Source organism: Fundulus heteroclitus, chromosome 3, assembly GCF_011125445.2.
Source record: "Fundulus heteroclitus isolate FHET01 chromosome 3, MU-UCD_Fhet_4.1, whole genome shotgun sequence".
Lineage (NCBI taxonomy): Eukaryota > Metazoa > Chordata > Actinopteri > Cyprinodontiformes > Fundulidae > Fundulus > Fundulus heteroclitus.
In genome coordinates this window covers 36,372,448-36,393,074 of record NC_046363.1, presented here as the reverse complement: position 1 = coordinate 36,393,074, position 20,627 = coordinate 36,372,448, and the positions used below count along the sequence as shown (strand labels likewise).

Sequence of the window (20,627 nt, the reverse complement as noted above, 5' to 3'; positions counted from 1 at the left end):
TAAAATATAACAACTTTAAGGTACATACCGCCACCTACTGTACAAGAGTGTGTAGTTCTATATGTTCCACCTACTATATTGTATTTTTAAACTAGTATCATGTAAAAATAAAAACAATACTATTATTAATTCTGATTCCCTGTCTGTTCCTAATATTACTTTAAACTCCAATATCTTCCAGTTTCCCTTATAAATTCAGTTTTTACTGAGACAACTGCTTCTGCTGAAATTGAAAACATTTCAGCAGTGTGTGCGAGTGTTTCAGTAGTGTAGCTGATAATCACATTATATATATATATATATATATATATATATATATATATATATATATATATATATATATATATATATATATATATGATAATGATAATGATATCATTATGAATGATACAATAATGATATTGCAAGAATATTTTGTTATTTGCAATAAGCCTAGCTTTTAAAAAAAATCAGAATCAAGAGGCATTTTCAGGAATAACCAGGTCTAAGCAGATCAGGGTTCACAAATGTATTTTAGAAAAAATTAAGATATTTCACATTTTGGTAGATTTTTTAAATTTAATTTATTTATATTTTTTTGCTACAAATTCATACAAGATCATACATATTTGATTTTAAATTATCTTAACCATTAAGCCACCAAGCACCCGGGTTTATTGGCGTGAGGTTCAACTGCAAGTGCAAAAGCAAGACAGAATATTGTGAATTTTATTCAGAAATTCAATATCTTTCAACTACAATAGTTGAAATAAAATTATGCTACAAACAAGCTTTTGCAATATGCAATAATTTGCAGTTGCATGTTAAATAAAAATACAGTCCCATCACCAAATACGGTTGAATAAGAACCACAAGTTCAGGCATTATATGCTGATTTCTTAAAATATTGTACAGCTTTCCAGTTTGCTGTTGAAGAATTAACTCGCAGTTTTAGAGCTGCAGTCCTCCACTGCAATTTTAGCCAGTTTATGCATACCTGAGAGAAATTTCAAACTATTTTGCTGCCTATTTGCAGACAGAAAATTTATATTAGAGGTATACATCATTGCGACAGAAGGATCGATGCCAACAGGACTGGAAGGATTGGAGAGGCCACCATACCAGGACAGAAGCAGACAATGCTACAAAAGAAAAAACATGCTCAGAATAAGCATCAGTTATTCACTGGATTGCTGATTGGCCGTTGGTAGTACACGTCGCTGTGAAGCCACCAGTCGCCATATTGGTACTCCCTATTTTCCTCCAGTAACTAGGGAACACGTGCACTACAGCATCAAACAATGATGATATTCTCATGTTCAAGGGGGGCTTAAGACTTTTAAAATGTCAAATGCCATATACTTTTATGTTATGTACTAACACTATCAAGTACTGAGAAAGTCATATGCTGAAATATATATATATATATATATATATATATATATATATATATATATATATATATATATATATATATATATATATACAGTATATATTTCAGCACATAACTTTCTCAGTACTTGATAGTGTTAGTACATAACATAAAAGTATATGGCATTTGACATTTAAAAAGTCTTAAGGCAGGATTAAGACTTGATTTTATTAAAGACTACAGAAGTCCAGACAGATATGTTTTTAGAAACAACGAACAAATTATAAAGCTACAGCAAGTGTTTCATACGGAAGCGTAGTTTTAGCTGATATGTCATCAGTACACAAAATTTAAAATAAAGGTAAAATACCTGGTGCTTTCAAAAAAAGAAAAAATAGCAAGAAGAAAAGGAGAGACCAAAATATATGGAACACTATTGATACGTGAGTCTTATTTCGCTACACTGTTAAGTTAAGGAGTTGTCAAACATATAAATAAAACAGATTCTGTTTCAGTATTGGACTTGGACTTTGACAGCATTTTTTACTGTGCACAACATATACTTACCCATCCAGATTTGGGGGAGGATTTGTTATGGTCACTTATCTTAACTGAGGACAAGGTAGACTAGTTCCACTGATTAGTGGGGTGAGATCTATGAAGAAACAAAAAGGTCAATTTTAAATACAATGTCTGTGACAGAATTAAAATCTTATCAACAAATCTCCATTTTCCCTACGCTCCCACCTTATGAATGACAAAGCAGAGCCATTGCCCAGTGGCCCGTTTTAAATAACTGGGTTATGGTAAATTCTGTTAAAAGCTGTTACTCTGAGTCAAATTATAACAACAAATTATTCTGTGAAAAAAACACTTTGGTAGCAGGGTTTTTTGGACTGTCTTTTTTAGCTGAGTTCAGCCCAAGTATGTGTCAGAAAAGGCGCATCCTCTGTTAGGAGATGCTGATTAGACCAGGATTAAATATTTTTTTCCAGATTAATATATTTTCAAACGTTACCTTTTTTCACCACAACCAATAATTTATTTAATTCTCTGTCGTGCCTGACGCTCTCAGTGCTAAACAAATTATTTGAGCTGCATTTTGTTTTTATGCCAACAACAGCTTTTTTATATAAAGTAGGTGACGAAAAGCATCTTTCAAAGGCAACTCTATGTTGCACTGTCAGGAATGTTACTGTTGCACTTACTCACAGACCCATTATCTTCATAAAAGATCTACACAGAGCTGCAGATATCAGTGAAAGCAATAATCTGATAATTTAGGTTTTCCTGCCATAATTTGTTGCATACATTCCTTTCACTACTCCTTCACTAAATTAAGATTATGGAAATAAGAAGTTTTATAGCATTAAAACCCCAATACATAACTTCTCACCCACATATTAGCCTAATTTGAGACATCCTATTTACCATGTCAATATACAGCACGGAGTGTATATTGATGGTCTGTGTGGGGTGCCCTTCTCAAAAACCCGGCTATGAAACTTGAGAGGCGTGGATCTGTCACTCAGAGAGTCATGTGCAGTTGACAGTGCAGCTAGTTTTGTACAGGGAAGATTATAAAAGATGGAGCCCTCATAATCAGCAATGTGAAGGTCAAGTGGCCTGTGTGTGTATATATATATATATATATATATATATATATATATATATATATATATATATATAATATAGATATATATAGATATATATAATATGGATGGTTGTCATAGAGCCAAACGCAGGCAAAAGGATGACTGAACATCAGGTATTAATTGCATATGTCTAATATAGCCAATTAAAGCTAGTTGGTAATCCTGTTCAGAAACACTTTTTGTAATGTTGGGGAAAATGGTCCTTCCATCCTGAGAGTAGTCAATATATTATGTATTCAGAAAAGATTAGACCTCTGTGAGAGCTGCAGGACTCTAAAAACTCTGACCAATCCTGTCATTCAGTCCAATTGGCAATGATTGGTCAGAAAATTGGTCCTTCCCATGCCACCCTCCGTCCCTCAAGTTCCGGGGGTATCACCTTATCTCTTGGTTGTCTCACATGCCAATCATTTTGCAGCGTTCAAGTAATGGCAATGTGCGTACACGTTCCTTGTTAGTTTCTGCTTGCTGGCTGTGCATGCATACTTCTAGTGTTTATCTATTAGCTTCAGTGTTCTTTGTAGCTCCGCTGTTCTCACAGTATACTTTTAAAATGGATGAGAGTCGCAAGAAGCAAGCTCTTTTACAAGTTTAGGCAAATAAGGAGAGGGCCTTAGAAGAAAGAAACAAGACCATATTTTATTTGGGAGATATCTGCATGTGAGGAGCAGAAGACCAGGTAAGACGGTCTTGCATATGCGCAGTTACTTAAAACGGGACTTGGGTGTTTCTTATACTCAACAAATATATAAACGCAACACTTGTGGTTTTGCTCCCATTTTTTATTAAATGAACTCAAAGATCTAAAACTTTTGCCACATACACAATATGACCATTTCCCTCAAATATTGTTCACAAACGAGTCTAAATCTGTGATAGTGAGCACTTCTATTTTGGTGAGATAATCCATCCCACCTCACAGGTGTGCTATATCAAGATGCTGATTAGACACCATGATTAGTGCACAGGTGTGCCTTAGACTGCCAACAATAAAAGGCCACTCAGAAAGGTACAGTTTTGTTTTATTGGGGGGGTCAGTATCTGGTGTGACCACCATTTGGTGATATTCTGTATGTGGAAAAAGTTTTAGATATTTTAGTTCACCTCATAAAAAATGCGTTTAGATTTTTGTTGATGTACTTACATTTACGGAAGACTCACAGACTCTACCTTTAATGCTTTCATTAGTTAAGGTTAAACATAAACATTAACTTTTAACTGGTCCCAACCTGATTAGACTGCATTTTTATATTTCATCTTGATTTGCTGTCTGTCTGGTTGCAACTAGACACGTAATCAATGTGTACACACCCCGTTTTTTTGGTTGTGTAAGGAGTGTAATGTGAGAATATAGCATTAATTTGTCAAATAACACTCATGCATTGACTTGTTCAGCAGTTCTCTGCCACTAACTCTCACTTTTTTCAGCAGCAACAGCGCTGTTTCTTTTTGTAAATTAAGTCATAATATTCTCCATATGCTGTCATTAAAAGTTTTCTATTCTATTGACGAGAAATGTGCTCTTCGTGGCTTATTATTTCCTGCCGTTGCTATGGTGAATCTCATTAACTGCTTTCCATCGATGAGGGCTCTTTTCATACCTGTGCTCGGACTTAACTCAGGGTTGGACGCTGAGGTTAGTTACCTGGGCACTGTTTCAGAAAGAATGGCCAATCTACCCTGAGTAGAAAGCAGCTACTCTAAGTAGTTCTACCTCACTCTGTCATACTCAGGGTTTTTGGTTTCAGAACAAGTGATATCAGTCAGGTGACTAAACTCAGAGGTGTTACTTGTGAGGTGTAGTTAAGTCATCTCTGGACTATCTGAACATGCACATTTGATCATAAACTTTATATTGTCATCCTCCCTTTATTCTGAATCACATAAGTAGGAATGATCTTTGTGAGTATAAAAATATTGAATGATCAGAGACTGTGGAGTTTTCCTTATCTTTTGTAACCTCAATAATGTTGACCGGTTTAGACTCGAAACTCTCGTGAGAGTGTGTGTCAAAATTGCAGGTATTAGCCTTGATGACCTCACTGCCCTTTATCATCTCAGAACTCTTAGCAAGTCCTGCTCCATTTTTTTGGGGACCAGAGCCACCCTTTGGCTGGTAAGTTCCTGCTTCTTCCTTTGGGGCACAGGCCCGCCTTGCCACAATGTAGGACTAACAGGCTAAAATATTCCTTTGTCCCCCCATCTATTGCTCTCCTGAACAAGTGATCAACCTGCTGTTTGTGTCTGAGTGATTGTTTTTTAATTGTTTGCCTGTCACTGCGAGCTGTAAAACAAATTGCCCTACAAAGAAAATAAAGACTCCTTGAACCTTGAAGGTTTTGTAGATGAGAAAGATGTAATATGTGACATTATTGTCACTAAAACATTTCACCTACCTTCAAAGTTAAACATCAAAATGGCACTTCCTCCCTTGAGGAACTCTCTGGTTTGCAGTTCTTCCAAGGTTGTAAAAGATGAGTACCCGTATAGACTTCCACCATAGACTAACTCACCATTTTCATAAAAAACTCCACTTCCACTCTCTCTGGGATTGTCCCAAATAGAGGAACCTGTTTATATGACACAAACATGATACTTGAATAATTTTTTTTTTTTTTTACCTAGGAATTTTCTTCAAAATGTCCACATTTAGCTGGATACTAACCACTTGTGGAAATGAATGTTCGTTGTTTTGACATTTGCAGTTGTTGGTTAGGAGTTTGATCCAGCAATTGGAAAATCATTTGTCTTTGTAGGCAAGGCCACTGCAGTTGGTCGTCAAATTCACCAGACAAGAGCTGCACATACATCCCAACATATGGTTTTTTAAGTATAGCAGCTACACGGTACGCATAGCCGTCTTTAGAGTACTGTCGTGGACTGTAGATTCTGGTTCCAGGGCTGCTTGTGTCCAAACGATTCTCCAGATCATCAATCTGTATGAAAACATGTGGACACTCTGTCTCTGAGAGATTGATGTCATCGACAGAGAATCCTCCAGTAGAGCTTCCTGCTCCTTTGCGAGCTTCAAAAACAACCTGGAAGGGCTTAGTGGCATTCAAGGAAACATGGTGGAGCTTCCAGTGAGATGTTGGTGAACCTGCAGTAAAAAATTTTAATTCACTTAGTTGCATATTTTCAATATTACATCATGCAAAAGGGAAAATTAATGTAGCACACAACTAAACCGACAAATAAATGATAACACGAAGAGTTCAGTTTTGTTAATAATTGAACATTACCAGTAATCTGCCCCATGAGACGAGGAGTTCCTGTGGTGTCCTGTTCATCTTCAAACTCTCTTATCCAGATATTAAGTTCATCTAACTTATTTCCACTGTGGAAATAGTAGAACTGCAGACACTGGACATTACATCCCCTGTTCAGCTTCACTACCTCAGTTTCCAGTTTGGCTGAATCTCCCTCCTGGCCTGATGCTGTGCTCGAATGGATGAAGTACCCCTTTGGTTGACCTGCAGTGATTTCCAAAAGAAAGACGTGTGGTGGGTCTTTGCCTTTATCTACATAGCATTTACTTATAACTTAATACATTTGCAGAACTTCAGTAATTTTTGCATTTTCTAATCTTGAAGCGATGTTAAATAATAATTTTGTAGCATTTAAAAAACACTTAGGGTTGCAGTCAAAGAAATCAACAGAATACATACACACTTTTATATTTTCATGCTATTTCAAAAGTCTCAGTTGGGATGACACGGGTCAAATGGAAATGTTGGTTGGAAAAATATTTTGTAGAAAACTGATTTATTTAAAGAAGCAACAAGTGAAATTTCATTATTTTAGATAGAAATAACTAAAAACACAGGAGTCTGAAAAACAGACCCCTGTTAGCTGTTCCCCTGCTTTAGCACACCTGATTTCATTTGATGACAAATTAAAAGGCTTTTGCTGAAATATAATTATCTGAATCAGGGGTGTTAAAGCAGGGAAACATCTAAAATTTCCAGGGCAGTCTGTCTTAAGGACCAGAGTTGGGAAACTCTGATTTAGGGTGACATTGACAAATACTCTTGTCATTTGATTAAATAATACCTATTAATCATTGATGATGTAAGGTTCGACATATTCTAGACATTTAAAAATAAATCAAGTAATAAAATGAGTGCATGAAAATTGCATTACTTTTCAGCCACACAATGACTTTTTTGATAGACTTTTCCTATGAATCATTCTTATTAAAAACCCACCAAATGTTGAGCACAATTTTAACAACACGCCCAAAGCAATTCTTTTCAGCCCAACATGTTCAAAAGAAACACAGTTGGGCAGATATCCACCCAATCTAGCAACAATAATCTGGAGCAGGTGTCAAAAAACTTATACAATGGGAACAATGATGATTCTTGGTTCATGATAAGCTGCACAGCGCAGGAGACGAAGGATTTTGCACGGGTGGTGAGAACAGAACTAATAAACTAAGGAACAGCTTCTTTCCAAGAGCAGCTATCATCCCCTGCTGAGAAATCTTGGTCCATTATAAGTTACAATCACTCCAATGTTATTGCCTAATTGCCGACTCTTACTCTCAGGAATATCAAACTGCATATTTCTATAAATTAAACTTCAAGATCACTGCACAACAATTACCTCTCTGCCTCATTACTTGAGATTTATGAAGGATGACTAATCTATGCAACATGGCTCATATCACTTGCTAATGGACTGATATCAGAGCCTTGAACTCAGATACAAACTTTCTTTATATTTTGCATGTTCTAATGTGTGAAAACAGTCTATTGTGCACGTGTGTCATGTTACATTTTTTTCTGTACATCCTACGCCGGTGTCTGCCTCAAAGGTAATTTCACCATGGTGAAACAAATGATGACAGTAAAGGATTCTTGATTCAAGCTCTATAATGTCCTTATGAATTCTCTGTGTTTGATTTGTTTTTGTGCAGCTTGTGGTTATTAGGCTGAAGGGAATTAACTTACAATGTACAGATGCAGCACAGTTACATTTGCAGTGACATCGGCAGCGTCTTTCTTTCTATATAGGTTAGGTATCTATATATTTTACATGCTCTATATATTTTTCTCTAATTATGAAGGTTCAGTGTTCTTTACAGACTATGAACGTGCCAAAGAGGTCAGATTATTATTAGCTAAACTTAATAAAATGGGTGTGGAAAATCAGACATTCTTGCAAAAATAAAAAATTTAAAGTTTCAACATGCTGAGGTTACCAAATCTTCATCAGTGTAGACAGAAAATCTGTGTTGTGTAGAATGAGATTCAGTGATGTAGCACTTGATTAATTTTAACATGTGATGTATGTTTAGCATCTCAGAGTTTTATTTTCTTACTAGCTTTGCTTAGTTGGAGATCAAATTGAATATACTACTTTATCATGCAAAAAAAAAATAGATATTATTTTGGGATTATTTCAAGTTCAATGAACACAGAAACAGAAAGATAGAAGGGAAAGCAAAGGAAGAGAAGGAGATGAGAATAAATATTAAAAGGGATGAAAGGTGACAAAGATAGAGAAGAAGAAAAAGAAAGCACAAGATAACATCCTCGGAGTCTGCTGTTTTCCACAATTTTCTACTCCACTTTCCTCATCTGTTCTCCTTGATAAGTTCCACCTGTTGCAGTTAATCAGACTGAAGCCATCTCACCTGTCACTCAGCTTACTTATGTCTGCCTTCCACAGTCACTCACTGCCAGAATGTCTTGTTTGCACTTCCTGTATGCTGTGCCCAGTTCTCGTTTGCGCAGCCTGCCAGACCTTGTGTTCCTGTTGGTGACTTGCCCTCACTAAAGGATTTGTTCCAGTGACTGTGTGCTTGTCATTCTGCTCTGTGCTCCTGTGAGGTTCTGCTGCTAGCTCTGCTTCCTCATGTGAGCGATCAGGCTACTATTCTGGTAAAGTCTTCGATTGTTTTCTTTGGTCAGTGGATTCAGTCATCATCACCTGGTCGACCTGAGTCTTCCATCCGTATCTGATCAACCTGTCTTTGCTATCACCTAGTCGGCCTGCCTCAGTCGTTATCACCGGGTTCAGCCTGTCTTTCTTGCCTGCCATCTATATCTCTTTTACAATAAACTTTTAAAATGCAAAACACTTTCTTGCTCATATATGGAGTTCCCAGAGATCCTCATTTATACGTTGTATGGTCATGCATGAGGTTGTTTTGAGGGGGATCAGTGGAAAGTTAAAAAAATAAAAATAAAAAAATCCATAAAAATACTATGAAAAGGGGAAAAAAGGGGAAAAATTGCACAAATACACAAATCATACAATTAAATTTTTCATCATCATAAGGGTAAATTAGAAAATGTACCATTATCACCACTTCCACTTGGTAGACTGGTGTGGTCGGAGCTTGGACCCCCATGAACGTCTGTAACCACTTTCCAGCTATTTCCATTTGTTGAACGGCGGTTCATTTTGCACATTGCTCCATCAGTAAAGCCACAGAAAAACTTAAAAGCCACAGTTTCACCTGAAAAAGCCAAAGGTTATGTATGGTTTTAATTTTAATATATTTTGCGTAATTCTGGATATTTTTGGTAATGGAGGTTAGGTAAACGTTACGGAAAATAATTACACAGAAACAATGTCCGTTTTAAAAGCTGTTCAACATATGTCATGAAAAGCAAAAAGTGTGGACAGTATCATTAAAATAAGTTAGGTCTTTATCTCTTAAGGAGAGAAACATGTCAGTTAGCAACAGTCTATAGTGTTCAGATTTCAATCCATTAGATTGAACAAAAATATAAACCAATAGTCTAAACATTTTTAAAAATGTTTAAGAACATTTGGGTTATGTGAATCCTGAGTGACCAATTGGGCTTTAAACTCTAAAACAAAGATTTAATCAAAAGTTATAGCAAGCATTTGTGGAATGTTTTCCTTTCGTTTGGACAATGGCAAAGTAAATACAAGAATTTTGGTAATTTCAACATTTTCTCCATATTGTTCAACAGTCTGTAAGCACTCACTGCAGCTGTAGAGGAGGTTCAGCTCTTTAGTATCCGTAGGACTCATGTCAAACCTTTGACCGATCACATCTTGGAATTTAGGGTCTATGGTAATAATTGTTGAGCCATCGCCATTGGTGAACGCATCCTTTCGATAGTGCAACACTGACATGTAGTCATATGGGGTGCCATGGACGGTGCTCTCATCGCTGGCAACCTTTCTGAAAGCATGCTCTCCACCTAGGTGACACAGAAAACCACTACACTTAAAAAGTGTAACTCATTCAACATTGAGAGAGCCTGAACATAGCTGGCAATATTCAGTTTTTTTTACTTCCAAGCATATTCCGGTTTAAAAAAAATTGTTTCAGTGAAATTTATACTGTACAAAATTATTAAAAAATGTGTGTACCGTCATTTTGGATTGCTTTTAAACTCTTTTCACAGCAGAAATGTAGGCAATATGAAATATCAAACTAATTTTTATTTTAGTCACACAAATGCATTAAGCAACAGTTAATGTATTGTTTTCATTCATTTGCTTGCCGTTGAAAATAGAGAGTTAATTTAACATGCGCTGTGTGAGACTGTGAAGTACTTTATTCAATCTCATAAGGAGTAGAATTTCTGTAAGGAGTGGATTTGCTGACAGATAATACAGACGATGTATGTCTGAATACAGCATTTTGGAAGATATATTCTGTAATTTTCTGGCATTTCATGCAAATATATTTTAATCATGAGAAACTGCAACTGATTGTTGACACTGAAACATGTCCATTCATCAAAGTGGTTATTTTCAGAATGAGATCAGAATTTACAATTCTTGGATATTCCTGGATAGGTACTGGTTTTGTTGTACACTGTACATGTTAAACAGTAAACATAAATATCATCACAAAGGGGGTTGATATGCTTTTGTATCTCATACATTTAGAAAAAATTAAAACAAAACTGCAGTAATGTTTTGTTAATATAAAGAAAATATAATCTCTGTTCTATACCTGGTAGTATGTTGGCAGAGACAATTTGCACATAATCATCTCTGTCGTATCTAGACTGTTCATGGTAGAAGCCAAGAGCATGAAGAATCTCATGCTCAACAATGCCAAGGGTATCACAGCGTGCACCAATAGAGAGGTCCTGTCCGTTGGCGAATACTCTACCAACATACGACCAACACCTAGGATAGAAAAAAAAAACACGCCAATCAGAACCTTTAAATAAGTAAAGTATATAAATACTGTGAAAATCATTAAAGTTGTGCCAATAATAGCCATACAGTGTGTGTAAACACTAATAATCCAAAACAATAACCCCATCTAAGTATTTCCTGAATCATTCCAGTCAGATTTCCACGTTTTTTCTCAATATATATATATATTTAAAACAAATCTGACATAAATTTTGAAAACCTAAAATAACAATGCAAATAAATATGCTAACCAGGAAAATATTTTATTTACAAATTGCATTGGCAGATAAAATAATTTTCTGCTTTGAAAAGAAAATCTATCTAAAATCTAAAGTAATGGTCAGGGAGAGTGGTGGCCTCGTGGTTAGAGTACAGAGCTTCGGTCTCAGAGGTTCTGAGTTCAGTTCCCACAAGCTGCCATCCTGGGTCCCTGAGCAAGACCCTTAACCCCCAATTGCTCCCCAGCCGCCGTACAGTGGCAGCCCACTGCTCCCCATGGGGATGGGTTAAGATGCAGAAGTGAATTTCTCCATTGTGAGATCAATAAAGTTCAATTAATTTTTTTTTAATTCTTATTTCAAACTGTTATAAACACTGATTGACAATTATTTAAACATTTGGCCACTGTGAACTTAAAACAATAAAACTGTTTTAGTGGGCAATAGTGGTTAAAAACCCTTGTGTTTATATATAAATAGTTTAGTTAAAATCCCATGATAATGCAGTATAATTCAGATTGCTGAATCCTCATATTTCCAATAACAACATAAAATGTTATGCTATGATCAGCATATTTTGTTTCAAGTGAGAATAAGAAAACTTAGAGAACTTACCCATCTAACTTTTTGATATTAAGGTAATATTCCTCAGAATCACGGGGTTTAAAATCAATGCATGACTTCACTCTGAACTGGTCAAAGGCTCTCATGATGACTCCTTTGGCATTCAAGTCTTTCATTTCAAAATCAGTTCCAAAGGAGTGAAATAGAAAACACATGACATGACATTTTTTTTTTGTGTTGCTCTAAACATTAAATCATGTGAGTATTCATAAAAAAAAGTAAACAAAAAATAATTTAACCTGAATCACTTTCTATTGTCTTTTCCATTACATAAACAGCCTCTTTTAAATTGCCAATTAATGAGTTGCAGAGCTTTTTTTTAGCTGTGAACATTTACTCTGCATTAATGTAATCAAGCAATGCAGCTTGTAAAAAAACAACACTAAAATGTTATTTTATAGAAAAAAATAAAAGTACCCAGGCCATTATCCAAGACGTAGGAAACTGGGGATGTCCACAGATTGCTGCCAGGTACAATGCTGCTCTTTTGGGAGTCTGGAGGCTGAACAAAACGTACACAAAATATATCCATATAAGACAAAACATGCATACATAATTTTGTACTAAGAATAGCTCCTTTGTTTTTGGTGCAAAACTTACCTCACGAATATCATCAAGAGTTAAATCTAAGATTATGGCAGGAAGTTAGTGGTTAGAAAATTAAAACCATTTCATCATAGATCTATTTAAAATATTATAATTTACCCTCTTTGTTGGTGCTGCTTTCATCGACATCTACAAAAAACACATTTCCCATTGTAAGTTCACATTATTCATAATAATGACATAAAATTAGTTGAAATATTTACCTAGATAAAAAACATAAAACATAAAGCACTTACCTACTAACTTCATCTCTACCTGGAATAATAATAATAATGAAAAAATTAAACATAAAAACTATACATTTAACATACAGTTATTTTATGTCATGTTTCTGTTCCAAGTGCAGGAGTTCAAAATCACATTTATGAAAACACAAATAAAATATTATGGAACTATGAAATGAAATTTTATTATAAGTAGAATAACATTAAAAATATTTCTCAAAATGGTCAAAAGTCCTATAAACTGAGTGGTTTTGCTGTGTTTTGCACATGTCTAAGAATCTAAATGGCACACTTACTTGACTGTGTCATATTGACTTTTATACAATATATGCACACTGTTCATCACATAACTTCAGATCTTCGTTCACCTTATTCAAAATTCATTCCATTTAGTCAGACTTCCATTTAAGTTATCCTTTTGTAATTTTACACAGTGGTGAAACTGTGTTTATTTTACAATATTTTCATAGTTTACTTATACAGAATTTGGTTTTAGTTTAGTGGTATAAGCACTCTTGCCTCACAGCAAGAAGGTCCTGGGTTTGAGTCCCAGGCTCGGTAGAGGCCTTTCTGTGTGCAGTTTGCATGTTCTCTCTGTGTCTGCGTAGGTTCCCTCCAGGCGCTTCGGTTTCCCTTACCACTAAAGACATGTTGGTTAGGTCGGCCATTAGTGGCGGTGCACTCAGTCGCAACGGCTCAGGCCAACCTCCCATCTGATCTACGAAATCTTGTTGTATGTACATTGTATGCACAATGACAAATAAAGCACTGTATCATAGCTTCCGTTTACTTTACTTCTTGCAACCCAGTTGGGGTTTTCTTATATTGAAAGATATTTTATGCATAATAAGATAAGATAAAATAAGATAAGATAATATAGTCTTTATTGATCTCACATTGGAGAAATTCACTTGTCACATCAGCTCAATAGTCAGTCAGTAGTCAGGAGAAGGTGCCAAAGGTAGGACAAGGTGCATCAGGTATATACAGTGTACCTTCCTATATACAGTGGATCAAAAAGAAAATGAGAAAGAAAAAAAAAAAAAAAAAAAAAAAAAAAAAAAAAAAAAAAAAAATATATATATATATATATATATATATGTATGTATTGACATATATTCACTTGGTGATAGCAGCAGAAGTTAATACTTTAAAAGTCAACACAACTAAACAAAATTACTTACTATAGGGTGGGGTAATGCTGAAGAAACAGCCAAGTTCAAAAAAAGAAAATAGTATCCTTCCAGTCTCATGGTGGGTCCTAAAAAAACATGATCAATAAGGAATGCATTGAAGAAATTTCAAACAAATTGAAATGTCCAAAATATTTCTCTCTCAGCAAGATACTTTATTTTGAGTAAGATTCTAAGCAAACTGAGGACAGTTTTATGCTCCAAGCAAAGCACAATAATGTTTTATCATTTTTACAGTAACTTTCATACTACATTACTGATTTCAGAAATGTCAGATATGAAGGCATGTGCTTGGCCATGTTTGTCTCTCTTGTTTGAAAAGTAGGGGTGGGAACACTTAGCCTGAGCCAAGGTTGCTGAGTTCTGACAGTTGGATTTAAAGCTAGCACCAGTCAAGCTGATTAGCTTTATTTGCTAATAGTTTCCATGTCAGGATCTGTTCATTCCCTTTGTTGTCTTCCTTCTCTTTCAGCCTTATTAACTTTACTCAGTTCATCTGTGTTCATTTGCTCCACCAGCTGTTCCTTCTGTCTCCTCCCCTATAAGTTTAGCCAGTTCTGTCGTACCCATTGTTTTGTCCTCCATCAAGCAACCCTGTTCTGGTTTATATCCTGTAATACTTCTGTACCTTGGTCTTGCTGCCTGCCTGTAAGCATTGCCTGTATTTTTAATAAAACACTTTTTTTTTTTACGTGCCACTCTCGGATAGTGTCTGCTCTTTAGTCCAATGTCAATATAACTACTAAACCATTCCACTGCATTATGGTGTATGACTGTGTTTATTACAAAATGCAATAGTTCTTATATATAAATGTAATAATGTGGCACATTGTGTAATAAACAATCACAAACCAGTATTTATGTTCAACTGAATGAATATACTTTTAATAACTTTTATGGATTATAAACATTTAAATCTTTGAAAACGCTTCATTGCTTACAGAGGAAATTCAAGACAGGTAAACAGCTTTGCTTTGTTTGTTTTATAACGGGTAATTCTTATACCTGCTGGGGACTTAAAGCCTACACACTCCATGGTGTTGAAAATGTAAATTTTGGTTGGGTAGTTTGTCGAAAAGAGTTTGACTGAACAAACTACCTTTGGTTTGTCCTGCAAAAGAACAAATCCTGCATGAAGGGGAACTTCTAAAATTACTCATATGCAAGTGCTCTTCTTAATGTCATACAAATATGGGACAGAAATATTGGTTATATTTTTATATTGAGCTATCTAGCTACACTATTATTGTACAGAAAATTACGAAAGATAAAAGAACAAGGCCAATTCTAAATTAAATCCACATGACTTTAAGCCTCATGGAGAGGTCAGAGGGAGATACTGACTGCTGGGGAAACCTGGAAAAAGTCCTGCTATGCGGCATATGCTGGAATAAAAAGTCCCAGTATGTTGAAGGGTAAGATTTGTGCCAGCACTGATGCATACCGGCTTACTGAAAACAGTGCACGTAGTATATAAATACGTGCATTAAATTGTTAGAAGCAATGCTTCTAAGAAACATCTTCTGTGAACTCAGACGCCGGAGTAAAGGATCCTTTTATACCAAAACCAGCCTTGTGATTTTTGTCAGCTGTTGCAGGTAAGCTGGAGCTTCCAGAGACCGAACACAGCCACGCCATGAAGGCCATTCGGAGGTCCCCGACGCTGGAACGGTAGTGCAGAGAGCCCCCGCTTTCACCACTTGAGCGCACCCCCTTCTCGAAGGGGAGAAGGGGGTGCGCTGCATTATATATTTATTATATATAATGCTAAATATAATATAATACAACCAATCAGAGTGAGCAGGAATGTTCATCATGTCACATCTGACTTGATGAACATCAGGTCAGCACGAACAAGTTGATGACGCAAATGCGAACCACTCAACCGAAACCAAATGTTTCCTATCATCCCTAGATGGAATACTTATATAGCCATATCACTAGCTAAACATTAATCACTCTTAACATAGTTGGAATGGTTTAGTCATTTTTAAAGTTCAATCCTGTCAAACAGGAAATGACGTGAGCATCGCGCACAAGAGATTGACATTCCTGCTCGCTCTGAGTGGTTGTATTGTTTTATATATAGCATTATATGTATCGTTTTTAAATAAATGCATTTGTTATGTATGATTGTGTCTGTCTCCTTTAAGGAAACATAAAAATGTAGAAAAAAATCTGACAAATTTAGAGCGTTTATATTGTTGCCATCCAACAAATCCAACCAAGATGGCGGGTTACAGCAGCGGCTGAGGCTCTTCAGTTTCTTTTGTTTGTTTTTGTGTTTCTACTTTTGTTATCACCACTCCAAGCTCTAATATGATACAGGAGAGAGGAGCTGTTGGATCTGCGACCCAACCCTGGACTTCACAAACCAGACCGACCATGGAATCAGGATTTTATTTACCACGATCTGCAACGGACAACAGAGGCTCAGCTCTATTCGCTTTGGAGAACCAGGAAACTGGGTAGGCGAAGGAGATGGCGAGGCTGTCCGGCAGGCCTGCTGACTCGGCTAAAAGCTAATCCAACAGACTAACCCTTCCAAGCCTCACTCTAACCAATGTAATATCCCTCACCAACAAACTTGACGAGATCCAATTAAGAATTGCTGCGCGTAAGATGGATAGCTGTGTAGCGATTTTCACAGAATAGTGGTTAGCGTCACTGATGAAGCGGTAGGATTGGAGGAGCGCACGCTGAATGGCGGATGCTAATAAAAGCAAAGGAGGAGGTCTGGCAATTTACATCCACAACTCCTGGTGCACTTCGGCAAAAGTCATTGGAACATTCTGCAAACCTGACCTGGAATACCTTGCAGTTAAGTGCAGACCATTTAAACTGCCTAGAGAGCTCAGCTCTGTGATAATCATTGCAGTGTACGTGCAACCACTCAGACTCAGACATACTTTAATAATCCCAGGGGGAAATTGAATTGAAACCAAGAGCTAACGCTAAGCTAGCTCTTGAGGACTTTTACTGCTTTCTTACTGGCCAAATGAACAGTAATCCAGAAGAGGCTATGATAATCGCTGGGGACTTTAACCATGTTAATTTAAAGGCTGTACTCCCCAAGTTCCATAAATTCATTAAGTTCCCAACCAGAGACAATAATACTTTAGATTGAGTTTATTATAACATCACAGGAGCATAAAAAGCTGCTGCAACCCCCACACATTGGTTCATCACGTCACATCTCTGTGGACCTGATTCTTGCCTATAAGCCACTGATCTGCAGAACCAATGATAAAAAAGAGAGAGAGAGAGAGAGAGAGATATTTAACTTACCTCCTCATTCGTGCTTCTCAATGTGCCCTATTTCGCCACTGACAGTGGATGCCACTTGTTTCGGATGAGCACGAACAAGTTGATGGAGCGAATGCACTCAACCGAAACCAAATGTTTCCTATCATCCCTACATGGAATACTTATATAACCGTTGCACTAGCTAAACATTAATCACTCCTAACATAGTTTAGTCATTTTTAAAGTTCAATCCTGTCCAAGTGACGTGAGCAACGCGCACAAGAGACTGATTGACTGCCTGCTCTCTCTGATTGGTATTATATGTAGCATTATATGTATCTTTTTTTTAAATAAATGCATTTGTTATATATGATTGTCTGACTCTTAACATACTTGGGAGGGTGTTCAGTTGTTAATACAAACAGAATCAAAACTTAAATATGACCATACTGGATGAGACATGGGACTCTATACTTAAACTTGTGAATACAACATCTCTGTGTGTGTGTCACTGTCTCATCCAGTTTTAAATAGTGCACAGAGCCCATCTCTCCAAAAGCAAACTATCCCGTTTCTATCCAGAAGTCCCCCCATACTGCGATAAATGCAAAACTGCCGTAGCCACACTGGTCCATATGTACTGGTCCTGTCCCGCTCTTGGTCAGTTCTGGACAGATGTTTTCTGTACAATGTCTGGTTTGGCCGGAGTGGTGGTAACACCTGGTCCTCTCTTGGCTTTGTTTGGTTTCAGTGGTGTGGGGTCGCCGATACCGGCCTCTAAACGACAGGCATTGGCATTTTGCTCATTGTTGGCGATGTGCACAGTTCTGACCAGGTGGAAGGGTGCAGCTCCTCCAACTCACAAGCAGTGGTTATGTGACATTATGTCGTGTTTGAAACTGGAGAGAATCAGATGCCCTCTCCAACACTTAACTGGCGAATTTGAAGAAACATGGGGGCCCTTTCTTGACTCATTCCAAAACTTACAATGATGCTCCAGATTAAAAAAGTTAATTCATTTTAATAAAATGTGTTTCATCTCTGTAAGGGAGGAACATAGTGCGTAGACCTACTTGGTATTGACCTGGGTGGGCTAAATGGATTTACTTTGTAGGGATTCATTTTCTGTTTATTACTGTATGTCTGTCTGTGTTGGATAAATTTTATCTTTGTATTTACAAACTGTTTGTAGAAAAGGAAAAGAAAACTCAACAAAAAGACAGTGATTAAAACTTAGCAACAGTAAAAGGTCAGATTGTCTTCTTCATAACCTTACTAGGTGTGGAACTATCCAATCTCCCATCTACCCAGCACAGTACATACCATCATTCAAGTTATTATCCTGCAAAGACTTGGGCATACTGTAGAGATTAAGGGGGAAGCATTAGGCTGCTTTAAATCACATCTATCAGACAGATTTCAGTTTGTTCATGTTAATAATAAATCTTCTTCAAACTCTAGGGTCACTTGTGGAGTACCACAGGGTTCAGTCCTTGGACCAATTCTCTTTACTATATATATGCTTCCGATTGGCAAAATGATCAGACAACATGGGATTAATTTCCACTGTTATGCTGAGGATACTTGGCTATATTTATCCATAAATCCTGATTGTGACAGCTGTTCCAACTGTCACACAGAGACAGGAATGGTAAAGGGTTTGTGTTATTCCTTTTAATATTACTTTACATATTGATTAGTGAATAGTTTAGGTTCATATCTTTAAAATTGTTTTCATTAGTCTGACACTTTAGTTAACTATTTGCAGTGCACACATTTAGTTAACTTTGTTTGTCAGTTCTCTTGTATTTTGTTAAATGCAACACATTAATTTTCTTCTTTTGAGTTGCCAGTTTCCTCTGGACCTGTAGCTGAAATCATACAGATGAGCTCCAGCTGATGGCTGTCAAACTTCATCAGCGGGTCGTTCCATTTGTTTGCCAGGGGAAGGGGAAATTTTGCCTTTAGTTTATTTAATTTGACCATTTCTTTAATGTATCTTCTTTTTGGTAACTTAGTTCAATAGTAATATTTATCCAATTTAAAGATTTAGTTATGTGCTGACCAGTATTTGTTTAAGTTCTTGTGTGTTTAACTACCCCCTGTGTGTGAATTAGCAGTGGTCTGATCAGCCACTATTTAAGTTCCCCCTCATGTCTCGTTTGTTAGGTCAGTTTTGTGCTTGAGTTCTTTGTGTTACTACCTGAGTTGTGGTTTGTTATGTTGACCTCAGTTTTTGGGCCCCAATTTATCATTTTTGAATATTTTTTGGATTTTTGTAATAAATTAAGAATATATTTTTGAAATTTCATCAACGTCTCTTTGGCTGGTCTATGTAAAACCTTCACACTGATGAATCCAATCAACTACTTTGACTACAGTCATGTCTTGATGACATCAAAAGCTGACTTTTAAATTTCCTGCATTTAAATTCTGAATGGACAGAAGTTGGACCAGAGTCCTCAAAAATCAAACTTCTTAATCAATCACTTAAATTGGATGGCATTGACTTGGCCTCTAGTAATAAAGTAAAAGATCTTGGTGTTATTTTTGACCAAGACATGTCATTTAAATCCCATATTAAACAGGTTTCCAGAGTTTCCTTTTTTCACCTGTGGAATGTCGCCAAAATTATAAATATTCTGTTCTGGGTTGATGCTGAAAAACTAGTCCATGCATTTGTTACTATAAAGCTGGATTATTGTAATTCTTTACTATCAGGAAGTCCTCAGCTGATCCAAAATGCTGCAGCAAGAGTTCTGATGAAAATCAATAGAATTTAAAATTCTTCTTCTAATGTATAAAGCCCTTAATAATCAAGCTCCATCATATTAGAGCTCCATATGTTCCTAACAGAGCACTTCGCTCTCAGACTGCAGGTCTGCTGGTGGTTCCTAGAGTCTCTAAAAGTAGAATGGGAGGCAGATCCTTTAGCTATCAGGCTCCTCTCCTGTGGAACCAACTCCCAGTTTTGGTCCGTGAGGCAGACACCCTGTCTACCTTTAAGACTAATCAGAAAACTTTCCTTTTTGACAAAGCTTATAGTTAGAGTGGCTTAGGTTACCCTGAGCTACCTCTGTAGTTATGCTGCTATAGGCTTAGGCTGCTGGAGGACATCAGGGCCTATTTTTGCCACTCTACTGAGTTCTACTGTTCTCCAAATTTGCATTGCTTCCCGCCATTTTAGCTTTTTACTTTTTGTTCTCTGTCTTTTTCTCTTCATAGTAGGTACACCTGGTCTGACGTTCTGTTAGCTGTGACATCATCCAGAGAAGACAGATCATCCGCTATTACCATCTAATGTAGAACAGATTACTGGATCAATGTCTGCTTCTTTGTTTTTCTGTCTCTCTTGTTGTGTCACTGCT

The 20,627-nt window shown here is 36.6% G+C and overlaps 1 protein-coding gene across 1 annotated transcript; it reads right to left on the bottom strand.

The window, feature by feature from the left end:
• Positions 1-560: 560 nt before the first annotated feature.
• LOC110369475 (meprin A subunit beta) lies at positions 561-17,409 on the bottom strand. The gene is made up of 15 exons (XM_036135296.1): positions 17,302-17,409; positions 14,005-14,081; positions 12,833-12,851; positions 12,696-12,725; positions 12,591-12,616; positions 12,408-12,492; positions 11,982-12,099; positions 10,958-11,136; positions 9,975-10,193; positions 9,314-9,475; positions 6,249-6,479; positions 5,672-6,106; positions 5,403-5,576; positions 1,919-2,006; positions 561-1,121 (listed from the first exon to the last, which is right to left on the bottom strand). The coding sequence occupies exons 2-14, from the start codon at positions 14,071-14,073 to the stop codon at positions 1,954-1,956; spliced, it is 1,800 nt and encodes a 599-aa protein (XP_035991189.1). The 5' UTR covers positions 14,074-14,081; positions 17,302-17,409; the 3' UTR covers positions 561-1,121; positions 1,919-1,953.
• Positions 17,410-20,627: the final 3,218 nt, after the last annotated feature.

Excerpts from the sequence above, each read along its gene's own strand:
- LOC110369475 (XM_036135296.1), bottom strand. The coding sequence starts at position 14,073 with ATGAGACTGGAAGGATACTATTTTCTTTTTTTGAACTTGGCTGTTTCT. Across the intron at positions 6,480-9,313 it reads AAGTGGAAGTGGTGATAATG|GTCAACCAAAGGGGTACTTC; the intron begins GTACATTTTCTA and ends AAATCACTGCAG. Across the intron at positions 6,107-6,248 it reads TCTCATGGGGCAGATTACTG|GTTCACCAACATCTCACTGG; the intron begins GTAATGTTCAAT and ends TTTTTACTGCAG.